General features: G+C 36.5%; 1 protein-coding gene across 1 annotated transcript in view; it reads right to left on the bottom strand.

The window, feature by feature from the left end:
* LOC137852043 (vasoactive intestinal polypeptide receptor 1-like) overlaps window positions 1-16371 on the bottom strand; it is a 31575-nt gene that overhangs the window by 10796 nt on the left and 4408 nt on the right. Inside the window, exons 2-7 of the mRNA XM_068673290.1 lie at window positions 10991-11090; window positions 6167-6274; window positions 5322-5431; window positions 2433-2530; window positions 1188-1320; window positions 571-724 (exon numbers count right to left, since the gene is read on the bottom strand). Coding sequence (XP_068529391.1) covers window positions 571-724; window positions 1188-1320; window positions 2433-2530; window positions 5322-5431; window positions 6167-6274; window positions 10991-11090 — 703 coding nt within the window. The remainder of the gene's footprint in view (window positions 1-570; window positions 725-1187; window positions 1321-2432; window positions 2531-5321; window positions 5432-6166; window positions 6275-10990; window positions 11091-16371) is intronic.

Below are 16371 nucleotides of genomic sequence, written 5' to 3'. Positions count from 1 at the left end.
AATAAATAAATAGAATTTTTGATTCCTAGACCTGAACTCATGTGATCTCAGATATCTATTTCTGCCTACCAAAAGCAAAATGTCAATTTAAAGTTAGTCACTCAAATTTCTTTAGTCAGTGGATGAAGACAAGATGTTTTCAGGATGTTATCCAGGCACATTAGTCATCTGTTTGAAGACTGGATTAATCACTACCACAGCATGACTGCCTCATTCTACTGCTGCAGGAAAAACCTGGAGAGATAGTTTAGATTAGATGATTAACTTTTAAATGACAGTAGTTGCATGAAATTAATTCCAGTCATAAACAGGAGTGCTGTAGTCTTTCGAGTAGGTATATCCAAGTACTTCTAATATTCTGTTCTACCCTCTCCTTCAAAGTTTTAAGTGGTGAAAAATCTACCAAGATAAGAGGAAAGGCAGAATAATGGTATGGTTTTGATGTAGTACTACTGCATGAAAAGGCACCTTTCATCAAAGGAAATTATCAAAGGAAATTTCAGAATATTTTGTTTAGTTCTAAAAGTAAATGGAAATACTAAACAACACAGAGTGGAAAAGAGTACTAACCCCAGCCAGCAAATATGAACCACCATACATATTGCTTGTCTGAAACAAAGGTCAGCAAAAGCAGTGTTTGTAGGTATATCCCTTCTATAAGAAGCCAGAAGAAATTGGCTAAAATACTGAACTGGAAGAATGCTACAGCAGCTTTACAAGCAACCTGGAAATGCAGAGGAATAAAAAAAAAAAACAACAACAACAACAACAACAAAAACAACTTATTAGGTCTATTCTCCATTGGGTTTGGATTCTTTACAAGTATAAGGAAAAAATCAAATTTGCCAGACAAAAATGAGGAAATTAATACAAGGTTTCAGCAAATATGGGATTCCATCATTTCAGTTAACTTTCTGTGTTTTGAAAAGAAAACATTGGGCCTCTTTTATAGAATTTGTGATAGAAATTGATACAGCTCCATTAGGGTCAACAAGGCTGTACCTTATACACCAATTCTGGATGTAATGTAACCCATAGCACTTGATCTTTTTGTTTGTAAGGTACTGATTGCTTTAAAATTTCAATTCTTGCAAACTAAAGAGAAATTGGATTAAGAAATCTACATGTTCTCTTCAGGTCATGAATTAAGTATTAACTCAATGAAAGACAGTAGGGAAGTTTAGTACCGTTGACATTAGGCAGTGGTCCATAGTTTCATCTGCAAATAAAACAGCATCTTTGGTGAAAACAGCAATTGCTCTCAGGATAAAGGAGACAAACAGGTGCATATGGATGTAATTCCGTGTACAGTGGAATTTTCTGACATAGAAAAAGAAAAGGAAAATGTTTTTTCAGGAGAAATTTCTCATCTGAACTCAGACAGGAATGCAGGGTGACTTCAGACACTTTCCAAGGCAAATAATCTGTCATCTGAGAGGCAGCTAGGCAAACAGGATCACAGCAGTTATTATCTGTTTGCTCTACTAAAAGTGTTAACTTAATTGTCCTTGAATTGCCACACATTTAAAGGAGATACCAGGAGCAGAGAATAACTCCGGGACTCTTGGGCTATACAGCCCAAGCATCTTTTTTTTTTTGTTGTTTTTTTTTTTTTTTTTTTTAAACAAGGCTGCAACAGGCTCTCCAGCTCCTTTCTTGCTGGAGGAGAACAGAGAGGATTGAACAGGTGTCAGCTGCCTGTTGTGGGATTACTAACAGAGAAGCAGCTGTCTTACTCCAGGCTGCATTTCCCTAGATTGTCCTGTCCATGGTTCCATGGTTTGGCCTTGAGATGAAGGAATCTCCTTCAAGGTTTGGACATATCAGCCTCCTGGTCCTGGGTCCTTCTATAGGAGATATGACCTTTGAGACTGTCAGTTTACACCACCTAGGAAGTTGCTTCTGTGGTCTGCACTCCTGCCTGGAAAGTAGGCTTAACATTTTTGTTCAGGTTCATTGGAACCAGTCTAAACCAGGATCCATTTCCTAATATCTGACAGTATCAAGCATGACATTTAATTTCTTTAAACCTCTTTCCATTGTTCCTTATTATGTCTTTCACAGAGGGAATGAACAATTTAGAATGACTACAGGTTCAGGGCATGAGACATACTCACTTTCTGCAGAGTATGTCCTGCTATGTACTGGAGGAATAGTTATCTTATGTTAATAGCAATAACAGCTTGAAGCATTAATACTGTATGGTGCAGTTATAGAGAATAGGACAGACTGTCCAGTCAGCTTTATTGTTTTAGTGTCTGCAGGGAAATGTCACAACATGAATAAAAGAACACATTTCCATTGATAGTATAATGCCTGAGAAAGGTTTGAAAATAGTTAAAAAACAAAAACAAAAACACAGGTTTGAAAGGAATTAGGATAAGGCTGTCTTGAGACATCCTGAAAAGAGACTTTTTTTTTTTTTTTTTTACCTGAAGGCAGCAAAGACAATTAGAGCTGTAATGAGTGAAGTCACTGATGCTGCATAGCCAGCAGTGTAGACACGCCAAAATGCAGAATAATACGATTTCTATGAGAAAAAGAGAACAAAGACCAATGCTGGTGGTTATGCAGCATGCATGCTGGTGTGCTCATTTCACTAAGCTACAGTTTCCCTTAGCAGTCATTCCCATCCCCTCCATGCTGCTTTAGGTGCTAAAGATCTGATTCAGGTTTTCCCTCCATCACTAACATGTCTTTTTTCTTTTGAACCCTTCAAAACCTTATACATGTGACAGGTTCCACAGCCCACCAACTCATCCGAAACAGTGACCATAAAATAGTTTGAGCGTGCTCAACAGGAAGATGTTAACTTTGTTATATAACTATGATTCCTCTTCTAGGTACATATGGACGCTAGGGCACTGAAACCTGCTGATGGGTGATTTGTGAATCAGTAACTTTAGACCAGGGCCAGATTGTACTCCATTAAGGTCAAAGGATGTTTTCTGCTGATTCGAGAATTGTTGGTTTTCATAAACAGCTATAGTTAAATAATAAATAAAACTTGCATTTTGCAGGAGAGGAAAGCAAAATTCTGTGAAAAAGTCACATGGCATCATGGAAGTAAGAACGTTAAAGCCACAAAAATAACCTCACAGACATTAATTCCTTGGACAAGCATTTCATTCACTGGCCTTACAGCTGTAACACTGTAAATTCTTTGTAGCTTATTTGTTTGTTTGCTTTGCATTCAAATAGTCTATTTCCAAAGAAAAATAAAACAATTTTATTTGGCTTTAGCTATACACATTTTATTCTGATTCACTACAGGACCACCTAACTATTCAAAATCCCAAGAAACTAAATTCTCTGAATTTAGTTTCAAATTTCCTCCTTGCAAATGCAGTGGAGACTTTGTTCTCTAATTGATTCAAACTGCATTTATCTAAAAGGCAGCATATCTAGGTTGAGACAATATATTAGCATTTTTAAGTAGATCCATAAATAAATCAGTAACCCTGACAATTTAGGAATCACCCTTATGTTTTTGAAATACTGCTAATCTTTTATATGATATTTTCAAAACAAAGGTGCAAATTGAAAAATAGATCCTTCAGATGAATAAGGAAGTATTTGGATATGTTATCTATTTTTATAGCATATCTGAAAAAACAATACTCTATGCAAAAGACACATGAGGTTCTCATTGAGGATACAAAATATGAAACAAGTAGTCCTCTTAGATTGCAAGTGGGATTCTTCTCACCAACTTCCCTCTGTTTACAATGCAGTAGAGCTTATTGATCTTATCTTCCCTTCATAAACCTTGTGGTTATGACTGAGATAACAAATTAAACACAGGCACAGCATGAATGTGAAATCTTTGCTAATGTTAAAATATAAATATAGCCCCTTTCCTCTTATCAGCTTAGGCCAACTACAGACTCTCCATGTGCATGATTTACTGCTCAGTACAAACCTGGGGCTTCTTGGAAAAATCCACTCTGGTTTGAAGATTAAGAGAGTTTAGTTCTGTGTGTGAGAACCATGCCATTGTACAAATATTTTTAGTTTACAGTTGGGGAATTTTGCTCCAGATTTCTATTCCCTTTTATAATACAAATTTGTATTTGTATTGCCAATTACAAATATGCTGGTGTTTCCAAATTCATGAAGCCATATGAAACCAATTGCGTCAACACTTCCTAAAGATTCAGATACTTGAACTAGTACTTCTGTGCTTGACCTTTCCCCTCCTGGAGAGCCAAATGACTTAACAGCCAGAGTGTTAGTGAAGACAATGCTCTTCAGCTTTTTGTGTCTTGGTCAGTGACCAATAACCTTTTTCCACTGTGAAGTCCCAATTCTGAACACTCACAAGGAATTATATGAGTTAGTCTTTTATTTCATAGATTGGAGGGAGTCAATCAGTTCTATCAAATTACCATAAGAAGAGGACACTCTATGATGATACAGGCACTAGTGCATTCATGTGAGATGTATGAACCTTGCCCAATGCAAAATGGAGATGAGAGGATGGAGATACCCCTCTTCTCTCATGTCTCATTAGCAAAGATCAGAATTCATGAGACAGAGGCAGTGAGCATGGCTCTCTGAATAAATATTGTTCAGCCATGAAGTAAAGCTCATCTGTTGAAGAACAACCACCACCAATGCAGTGCAAGTCATTCGTACCCTGGGGCCAAACACAATGATAAAGAATGTGGAAATTTAAATCATATGAAGATGTGGATGAAAAAGCGTTGCCGGAGTCTATATGAAGCACCAAATGTTGCTCTCAAGACAAGAAAAATGGGGGGTCATTTCTTGCTCTTGAGTACCTAAAATGAAGTGTGGAACTACTTAGTGGTATCCAAGAGTTCCCTACTAAACGTATACATTGATAACCATGCTATGAAATTATGGACTCTTTTATTCTCTGATTCAAAGAAGACCTGGGAAAAAAAAAAAAAAAAAAAAAAAAAAAAAAAAAAAAAAAAAAAAACAGAGTTCCCTGAAAAATTCCCTATAAACAGGTTGGTAAGGTTACCTTGGAAGATAGTGTAGATTCAAATCCTCTATCTCAGATAAACAAATTCTTTGTTAGGCAGGATAGATGACCTAACCATGAATCTATTGAGTAAAAATAGGAGGAAAAATTGAGAGGAAAGTGGCCCTCCTACCTGCTACTCCTTTGCTTTGCACTAAGCCTTATTTGTTAAACAGTTGGTAAATATACTTGAAGGATTGAGTTTAACATTGAAGAAGGGCAATTACTGAATTCTGGTGGGGCTCAGGTATGCGGGAACATCCATCTATTCAGTATACTCAGGAGAATGTGCTCTGGAGATGTCCAAAAGCAGGAAATAAAAACTCACCTGATCCTCGGGCCCTTTACTGGAACCTTCATCGAATCCACAGGCAACAGCGTATGGTGGGAATGGTTCTGACCAATATGCCTCCTGTGTACAGTTTCTCTGAAGGAAGCCTTTAAGGGTGAAATATATCAGAGAATGAATTACAAGTTTTCTTTTGTTTTGTTTGTTGTTGTTGTTTTTATTTTTTGACAAAAAAAAAAAAACATTTATATTCCTACTTTGATTCATAGGTTAGATACTTGCAGGTGTAGTCACATTTAGCAAGATTAGCTACAGAGAGTTAATTATTTATCATTATTTATCTATCATTTGAAACATTAATACAGATGTTCCCATTCATTTTTTCTGCAAGTTCAATCTTCACACAGAGGAAACCAAATTATGCAATCTATCCTGTACTTACAACATAATCTGTTAGGGACAAAGTCCTCAGCCACCTGACTTAGCTTTGAAGTTAGATTTGATTTTTTGAATTTGGTCCTGCTCTGACTGGAAGATTAGACTAGAGGACCTCAAGAAGTCCTTTCTAACATCAATTATTCATGACTTCATAAGTCAGTGATTCTATAATATACTCCATTATAACCTCAGCAACCTAGTGTAATTACCTATATATTTTAGACAACAAAGGAAGTTAGACAATTCAGTACAGCATAACACCACACCAAAAATTGTCAAGTATTCACCATAAGCCAAGATGTATATGCTTATCTACATAATTACTCTGTGTCAGGTCACATAAGATAGCTTTGTGGATCATGAAAATATGCAAGTTACTTGATCTTGAACTATTATTTTTTTTTTCTAAATATCTAGGGATCAGATGAATAGGAAAAATGTCTTGCCATGGATATTGGTGATTTCTTCAAAAAATCTTGGACAGGGAATTTTAACCATTTCCCCAAAAGCAGCTCTGGGCCAACAGCTAAGACCATCCCAATCTCTGGTGCACCCTGGAAAGAAAAAAAAAAAAAAAAAAAGAATCATAGAACCACAGAATATCCTGAGATGGGAAGGACCCACCAGGATTATCTAGTCCAATTTCTGTCTCCACACAGAACCAGTCAAAAATCAAACCATATGTCTGTCTGAGAGCATTGTCCAAACACTTCTTGAACTCTGGCAGGCTTGGTGCCTTGACTAAATCCCTGGGCAGCTTTTCCCAGTGCCCAATCACCCTCTCAGTGAAGTACCTTTTCCCAATACCCACCCTAACCCTCCACTGTCCCAGCTCCATGTCATTTCCTCAGGTCCTGTCGCTGTCCCCAGAGAGCAGAGCTCAGCGCCTGCCCCTCCAGTCCCCTGGTGAGGGAGCTGCAGGCCGCCATGAGGCCTCCCCTCAGCCTGCTCTGCTCTGGGCTGAACAAATCAAGGGACTTCAGCCACTCCTCTTATGTTTTCCCCTCTAGATCCTTCACCGTCTTCGTGGTCTTCCTTTGTATGCTCTCTTTTCTGTCCTTCTTATGTTGAGGTGTCCTAAACTGCACACAGCAGTTGAGGTGAGGCTGCACCAGAGCAGAGTGGGACAATCATTTCCTTTAACTGGCTAGCAATGCTTGATGCACCCTAGGATACAGTTGGCCCTTTTGGCTGCCAGAACAGATTGTTGACTCATATTCAACTTGTCTTCAACCAGAACCTCCAGATCCCATTCTGTAGGTCTGTACTCCATCCTTTTGACCCCCCAGTTTGTACATACATCTAGGGCTGCCCCTTTTCCCAGGGGCAGAATCTGACACTTGTTCTTGTTAAAATTCATATTGTTTGTGATTGCCCAGCCCTCTAATTTGTCTAGGTCTCTCTTCCAGGCCTCACTACCCTTGAGAGAGTCAACAGCTCCTCCCTGTTTAGTGTCATCTTCAAACTTACTTAATAAACCTTCAAGTCCAGTATCATCAGGCCTCTGGCCTGATGTGACCCCATTTACTATAACTTTTTGAGTCCATCTCTAAAGAAATCTAAATAAAGGAATACACACAGAACATCACACAGCTGATCTTCCATAACGAGATTGTCTATGGCTTTCTCACTAATTCATGTGCATGAAGAAGAGTCACAACAGACCATGAAGCTCTACAAATGAATAACTGTGTTGCTTTCTTCTACTCCTTGAGTGTATCATCCCTCACATACACACTTCTACTTTATCTTTTGAGAGAAAATACATTAAATTCAAACAGACACACTCTGAAAGTCTAATCAGCTACAGCTCTTTTTATTGTCAAAAGTCAACAAAATGAAAATATGGAATAATTATAAGCTCTTGAGATTTTTTTATTAACGCTTTCAGTCAGATGAAAATCATCCAACTTAAAAACTCAGCTTCCTGACTTCATTCTTAAAGTCTATCAGTTTCATTTGACTTAAAGAAAATAAATAAATAAATAAATAAATAAATATATATATATATACACATAGGGGTTGAAATCCTTGTCTTAGACATTTAACAAAATTTGGCAGTGAATTCAGGGATTAGATTCATCCTGAAGCAGAAGAAATTCTCCCAGAATCTTCTGAAATAATCATAATTGGGAACAGATCTGGATGGTTGGCAGTTATGAGGTTCCTTAAACCAGAGGTTGTTTGCTGAAGATACAGGGCAGTTAATTAACTATGCATCCAATAAAAAGTGTTTTCAGAAGTTATAGTCAATCACACCTTTGTCACTGATGCATCACATTGACACTCAAGCTGCAGTCATGCTGTGTCAGTTGTCAGGCAGGTGTGGGTGAAGCACAGAAAAATTATCAGCATGTAAAGGTGCCTGAACCAATAAAAAAGCACCATGCTGTAACAGAAACTAATCTCTAGGTAGTCATAAGGCAGATATAAAACAGTGCATGAGTTTCATTTGGGAGGTGTTATTTTCCTTCACCGATTCTTTTCTGTTTCCTCTGTGACTGATGACAAGGCGAATCTAAAATTGTCAAGAGCTGAAATGTGGAAGCAATATTACTTGCCTGTAGCCAAGCAAAGTTACTCTCTGGCTTCTGAAAGAATAGTCCTGAGAATCTTCCACAGGATTATCCTCACATCACCTTCAGAAGGATGAAATTCCTGGTATCCCCAATTTGCCAGATGGGAAAATAGACTGATTCATTATCTCTAATTTTAATTGTCTGAAATATGTTAGCTAAACTTAGCTATGTTCCCCCTGTAATCAGCAGAAAGAGACAGGGACTTCTAGTGGATGATTCATCCCATATATCGGTGTCTCCTTTTTGAGGACCGGATGAATCATTCAGTGCATGTACCTAGGTATCTCTGATGATTATAGACTAAACTAGGCTGCTGATTTTCAAATGAATAGTTAGGTAATGGGAGGTCCACATAGACTTGGAACCCCACACATTTTAAGAGACTTAAAGAGTTCCTCTAAGAAACACTAAAAGACTTCTAAGGAACTGAGTCTAAAAATTTAACCTATGGGGTTAAATAACAGAATTAGGTGAACTTATCTGGGAGTGGGACATGGATGTTTTATCTTCCAGAGTGGGTGGACTTCATTTCCAATAACTTCTATAGTTGATTGAGAAAGCACTGAGTGCAAAGTCAGCAAGAACATTTCACATGCTGAGGTTTTCAAGACACTAACAAATGGCTAAATCATCTGAGACTCCATAAAGACAAGTGCAGTAGGAATCCTATGAAGTAATGTTGACATCATAGATATTTAAGTCTGCTTCAGACACCCAAAACTCTTTAATTTGTTGTTGTTGTTGTGTTTTGTTTTGTTTTGTTTTGAAAGGAGAAAAATAAGCATTTTTAGAGCTTGATTCAATTGACCTATTTTACACATGAACTTCAAGAAGTGAGGAATTGCACCCTTGACTCACTAAGGACACTCATTAGACACCACTCCATACAGTGAGGATAATGACTAATGACTTTAGATTAAAACTCTGCAACACAGAATAATTCTGCCTCTGATTCTCTGAGAGTGATGGGAAGCAACTGTACAAATTGTGGTCTTTAATTTTGTCTCATATGCAATTCCTGAAAACTGAAAAACATCCAGAGACTCTTATCAACCTGAGACAAGTTTTACAACACTCTAGATAACATAAACTAGGGTTTTTAAAAAACCCTAGATGAATTGTTTTTCCAGATCTAATGTTTCATTTTTGAATATACTGAGAAAGGCTGCAAATACCAGAACAGATTTTCATTAAACTCTTTCCCTCTGTATAGAACAAAAGGTGGAAAGGGGATCATTGAGAAAATCACAGTTGACAAGGTTCAAGATTTTTAAATAGTTTAACAGAAGTTTCAGGATTTTATTTATTTATTTATTTGCATGGCCTTTGCTACAAAGAGGATTCCAAAATCATATATTGTTTTCCTGGTAAAGAGAAAAATATCTGGAATGTCATACTGTACTTTTCAAAGACAAAATGCTTGTAATAAATCATGATGGACAAAGCTTGATTGTTGCCAGAATTTTTGCAGAGTGTTAGTGGGTGTTCCAAGTGTAAAATGTATCCAGGAGGTATTTTGGAGTTGATTAAAGAAGGTGGAGGGGTGAGGAAAAAATAACACTGAAATAGAACGGACAAGAACAATGCCAGATACCAGAGTGACTGGACAGGCGTCAGAAAAATACATAAGATAAAGGACATATCCTGAGATTTAGTTTATAAACTTCTGTAGGCTTCTAAAGGCAGGTTTCCAGGTGGTTGCAATACTTCCATTCATACCAAGTGCATGAAGCACCTTTGTCTCATAACTCATCTCTAGAAAATGTCCATCTGATAATTTATGATAACTGAAAGGCAGTTTCAATCTTTTTTTAACCAAAGTTGACCATAAAAAATGGGATTGAGTTTTTGAAAGAGTTTGGACATTTGATATTTCAATTTGAACCGATTAAAAGCAGGCCTCTAGAATGCTGGAACCAGAGTAAAGAGATTCCCTTCTACAGCATTTTAAAAATATGTTACAGAAATGCTGTAATGTTCATTTTAACTTACAAAATTTATATTTGGACATATAATAGATTTCAAAACACTATTGCAATAAGCAATTTAAAACAAACAAACAGAAAAACTCCAAATATGTAGAAATGAGATGTTTTGAAGACGTTGGGATTATTTTTTTTCTTCTCATTTCTTCTGGAAAATAACTTTTTCACCAAATTGGAATGATTTTCAACATAATAAAATTTCTGCATTTTTTTTTTCTGTATTCTGTAGAAGCTTCTTTGGGGTTTTGGATATAATTACATATAAAATACTTTAATGACTTAAAAAAATATATCCAAATATGATTTTCTTGCCTGAAATAGACATTTAAAGTTTTCAGAGTCTGAACTAATCATCTTAGCCTCATTCCATAGTTAGTAAAGAGAAATGTGATTTCAGAGAATGATTCATCTCATCCTAAAGTAAGCTTCTAAGGCAAAGGCGATGAAAATTTTTCTAAGGACACCCACCTTTCTCCATTTACTTTAAGGGAATCTAAGAAGACACATCCTGACTTAGACATTGAGCATTTACAGACATCTAAAATCAGATGAGGTAAAGCTGCATCCAATAGGAGGAGAAGCACTTCAAGCCAAATAAAATAGGGTTGTGGAATCAAATTTGATTCAGTAACTGGTATCTTCACATCACACACCTGAAGTGATACAAGAGATACTAATATCAGAACTTGTCAATCAAGACCGTTACCTTTAAAATCAGATGAAACAGATTCATTCTTTTCTAGGCAGAGTGCCTCCTCTTTCACGACTTGCTGGAATATCTTGCATTCTGGATGTATTCCCGCAACCTCAGTGAGACAAAGAAAACATAACCAAGAAGTTCTGTGATTACCAAAGTGAACAGAGCCTTTTTTTTTTTTTTTTTAACTGCAAATAGGAAATGTAAATAGCAGAAGGATAGACAAAGGGAAAAGAGGCTGTGATCTTGTACATGTATCAATTTATATACATGTGTGCGTATGCATATACATTTTTTTTTTTCTGTCCACCCTATGAGTAGCACCTTTTTTCTAAGATGGATTATTATCTTTTTTTTTTTTTACCAACTCCTTTTTATGCCTATAATTTTCACAAAACTTAAGTGGATTTTGCAGTCTTTGGAATTTCACAATCTTTGGATTTCCACCTCTTTGTCAAATGGCCAATACTGGATAATAAGATCATGAGCTATTTGAATCAGGGTTCCCCAAACATACATACCTTCTGACCATATGCATGCTTCTTCTCCATAAATCAAAAATAAGTAATTTTCTTTAAACATAAATAGATAATTTCTTAGTTAATTATTTTGATTGTTCAGAACTATGTCTTGGAAAAAGATTCCTAATAACTCTTGGGAGTTATTTTTGAGTTATTGGGAGTTTTGAGTCTTGGGATATATTATTGGAGGAGTTAGCTCAAAACATGGCAGTGTCTTTTTTATTCTTCAGGAGCAGGTACCCACTTTTCTTTGATGCTGAGACTGACAGAATTGGTTCCCCGTTTTCTCCAAGACTTTGGGATGACAGTGCTATACAAATCACTCTACTGACAGACATGGTCTAAGCTCTTCCCTTCTGAATGCAGTTGGTATAATTAAAAAGGAAGAAAAGAAAGAAGCCATAGAAAGGAGCAGAAGATGTCTGTCCATTCAGACTTAAAAAAATAATATTAAAGTCCAAGAATTTAGAGAAATTAATAAAATTGTAGCCATGATCATAGTTCATTCTAAGTGATTACATAACTTTATCACTTTACTTTCTGAAGATGCAGAGTTGGTACACAGAGACATTGTTTCCATTTCACCAAAGGAAGAAATTAAAAAAAAATATATATGCATGATTCACTTTTGGAGCTTATGGAATTATTTTTATTTCTCAGATGAAGATAACTACATTTAACCAGTTAAATGGACTTCTAAACATCACCAGTGTTGTTTACTAGGGTCTAGATACAGCTTCTTAAATACAAATAATTAATGTCATTGAGGTATTATCATGTATTTTACTTGGCCTCCATCTCACACTCTGGAAAGTTTCAGGATCCTTCAGTCATATTTGTTGTCATTATGAAGATATTCTTAACAGCCTCAACATTCTGAAAATGATAGCAGGTGCTTCTTTAGGGACAATTAAATTCTGAGATATTATCTACAATGTCAGTGTCTACATGAGACCTTGTTATCTGAGTTTCTTTTGCAGTCAATAGAAATTTAAAAGATGTTCCACTCACCCTGGGATGGTTAATGACATTTGTGTTCATATAGGGTATCCCAGACCTCTTGTGTAGGTTTGATATTAATTTTGCCAGCCCCATGACAAAGTTTCAAACTCTATGGGTTGTTTTAAATAGTTTCACACACACATATTCAAGCAACAGAATTAATCCCCTCAGTCATTAGAGCTAAGAGAGTCTAGAAAGTAACTAAACTATGTTCAGACCACTGAATAGAGCACCAAAGCCTCCTCTGGCTATAGTGGGATTTTCAAGACATGGAGTCTTACATGGAAGAGAGCAAAGGGTTTGCTCCTTTGCAAGATATACTATTCAAAGCAAAGCCAGAGGCTCTGGGGATAGTGATTTTAATTGTGGTGATGGATTGAAGGCTTTCTGAGATATTTCTGAGGGAGACTGTAGGCCATTCTAAACCTCTAATGACTTTGAAAACACAGTGCAGATGAAAACATCACTGCTATATTGCCTTTTCAGTCACTGGAAGTTGATTTATTGGCCTTCAGAATGTTTAGTGAGCAGTGCAGCCAGGACTTCTTTTAGCATCAACTGAAAGTGACTGGAAGTTTTGTAGACTATTACATTTTTATAATAATATCTGCCAGGGGGTGTGGGGTGGGGGACAAAAAGCAAACAAAACAAACAAAAAAACTTTACCTTCAAAAACTTCAAAATTTTTACCTGTATTTGCATTTTAAAGTTGCATGGACAAAATGCATATAATTATGAAGCCCTAGACATAGTTCATACATCCTAATATTAGAACAGAAAGAGGATTAAGGACACTGCATGAAAAGAAAATTAAGACATGGATTTTTTTTCATGCATTTTATCTCTCCAGTGGGCAATTTTAAATACAGTTTATAAACCAGCATGAAGGATTCTTAAAATATCTCGTGCTGTTCATCTGTAGTAACTCTACTCTGAAATGTAATTTTTCAGGTTTTAGTGTGAGCCACATTTATTGCTTATCTTTTAAAATACATTTTGGTTTTCCTACATAACAAGCAAATAATTTGAGTAGTAGTAGCAAACTGATTGTTAACAAAAAGTCCCTCGTTATTTCTACTTATAAGGATGGATTCAACTGGACAGGAAACAAGTCTTTTTTTGTTTGTTTTGTTTTCTAGAATTCCTGGACTCTGTCGATGTTGATGAGAAACTTTGTATATGGAATATTCTTAGGTTTGGTGTTTAAAAGTCACAACAACTCAACATGATTTATACAATTACCATTTATTTTGAGTCCTTTGGCAAAATGCTTGAAAGCACTGACCAGTCAGAGACCAAAATGAATTCAAAACCATTAAAACAGATTTGAAATGCCTTTGAGAAAAAGCGTTTGGGATACATGGGTTAACTTAAGGTTCCTCTTCATGCCAGAGGTGCCAGGAATGAAAAGCAGACACGTAATTGAAAGGTTTCAAAAGAGGAAGCAATATATTTTTCCAAAGGCAAACTTAAGCAGTGCATGCAGCAGTTGCAGGTGTAACACATATGAGGGACTAAGCAACTGTACTCTGCTAGATGCATTGTCAAAGAGGCAGTATGTGTGTCTTTTCCCTCCTTTGATAAATCCACACCTGTTGAACCAGACTATCAGTCACTATAACCCAGAACTGCACTGAAACCAGTGGAGGGCAATTCATTTGCATTGGCTGGGAAGCCCATACTCTACCCACAGGGAAGGTGTGCGTTGATTTTCCACAAGATAGAGGAACTGCCATAACAGATCAGATCCTTTGTCCGTGTAGTCCAGCTCTATGCCTCCAACAGCAATGATTAATCATCAGAAAACATGATTTTAGGATTTTCTCTATAACAACTGTTGCTGATACTCACCAATAGTGAGATTGTACACAATGCCACTACTGTTGATAGCTTAGCAATTAATAAGTATATATAAATTTGATTTGATTTTGGGGTACTGGATTTGGTGTGCCAGTGACTGTAGCCATTAGAAACCAGAACTTTTGTTATAGGCCAGAGAACAGATTAAATATTTCTGACAGTTAGAAAATCAAGATCAAGTGTAATTACAGAGGTAACCTAGAGCCTACACTGTAAGAATCAAAAATGAGGCTGGTTTTGTTAACAGACAATATTGTAGCTTATTGGAAGTAATCCCACTGTAAAATAAATAAATATATAAGGAAAAAATGACACATATACAAGAAATTTAGAACAGTGATGATGCTTCAATTTGTTGGTTTTCCTCTGGCTTTAAGAAAAAGACAACCATTAAGCCATTTTACAGTTAAAGGAAAGCCTTCTGGGCAGAACATTATTTGTGATTCATTGGCTAAGGTTTACTTATTTTTCTTATTTACTTATTTGCTTATTTTTTCTTATTATTCTCACAGTGCCTTGAGAGAAAAGTGCCTGTTGTTGCTCTAACTTGCTTCACCAGGTCGGGGACACAGTATGGCAATGTGAGAGGCATCTGATGTAATCACTGAGCTCTTGTAGGAAAAGAGCAGCTCTTGTTCACCTTAAAAAGGGGTAATTTAGGAACCAAAGTAAGGATGCCCAATCTGACACAGTCTTCACTGCTGTGGTCATAATTCAGAGGCTAATTCAAAATGCTGCTTCTTGAATCAACATTTCCTACTGGCAAGGCAGTAACATGGTATTGACCTTACTGAAAACCACATTACAGGGTGCCTTCACCCTGAGAATTATACAGAAAGCTTAGGGTTTCATGCAGTATTGTGGACAGCACTCAAGGAATGAGGCTTTGCATTGCTGAGCTACACTGAGATCTTTTTGCAGTCTCAAACTTTAGTGACCAACCAAAATTCACAGTGGTGTCTTAAATCTAAGTCCTAACAACTGAAACAATATTGCCTGGAAAAAAGCAATCATAAGTGAACATTAAAAAGTTGTATATGACAGAAGCGGGCATGCTAAAACCCTGAGACAGCTTATAGAGCCAGATGTTAGATTTGTACTTACTTTTGAACTTAATTTTATTAACATCCATAAGGATACTGCATTGAAACCTTGAGCCGTACACTTACTGATGGTAAGAAGCATAACCTTGTTTTCTATTTCCTCTGTATTTTCATTTGTTTGCCCAAACCAAAAATTCAAGCTAATGACACTTCAGGCTTTAATTTTCTTGTGTTGGACAAGGCCAGATTTAGTAAGCTCAGGGAAGTAAGTATTTTTAGCAACATCCTAATGCCATACTTAGTGCAGATTAGTTAAAAGCAATTGTTTGTGAGAGCCTGTAAAGAGATGGTGCCCTCAGACTGTTCTGATAGAAAAACTGTAATTTAGACATCACATAAAGGACAGATCTTCACTCATTAAAAAGTCTATTAGCACACTTGGGAAAAAGAAGGGACATTTTCTATGCTCTCTGAAAACAAGGGAAGTGCTTCAGAGTTGGACATCTTTTGAAAAAGAAATTCATACTTTTGTAAAAGAAATTCATACTTTTGTAAAAGAAATTCAGTGGGATAAAAAAAAAACAGGAATGAATTGGTAACTCTTAGTCATTTTGAAAAGTAATACAAATGGAAGAAGTAGCTGAATGAAGAATTGGAAAGATAGGAACATTTCAAGAACTTGAAGAGTATTTCCAGTGATCTGGTTAAGTTTCCAATGCAGTGGAAGCCTAAACCCACACTAACAAGTTCTGCATCTAGTGCATAAATCATTTACTAAGAATATTCATAATATTCATCACTATTTTTTTTCCGTCTCCACAGTTTGAATTCATCTCTCAGATCTCATCTCCTCTGAAGTCATCTCTGTACTCCCTGCTCGCCATGTCTGGGCTTCTCCTGTTCAGCTTTTTCTGTTATGACTTTGATGCCCAAATAGTTTCTTCTCCATATTCAAACAAGAGTT

The sequence above is a fragment of the Anas acuta genome, chromosome 2, assembly GCF_963932015.1.
Source record: "Anas acuta chromosome 2, bAnaAcu1.1, whole genome shotgun sequence".
Taxonomy (NCBI): Eukaryota; Metazoa; Chordata; class Aves; order Anseriformes; family Anatidae; genus Anas; species Anas acuta.
Note: the sequence above shows the minus strand (reverse complement) of the source record. Positions and strands in the feature narration are given on the sequence as shown.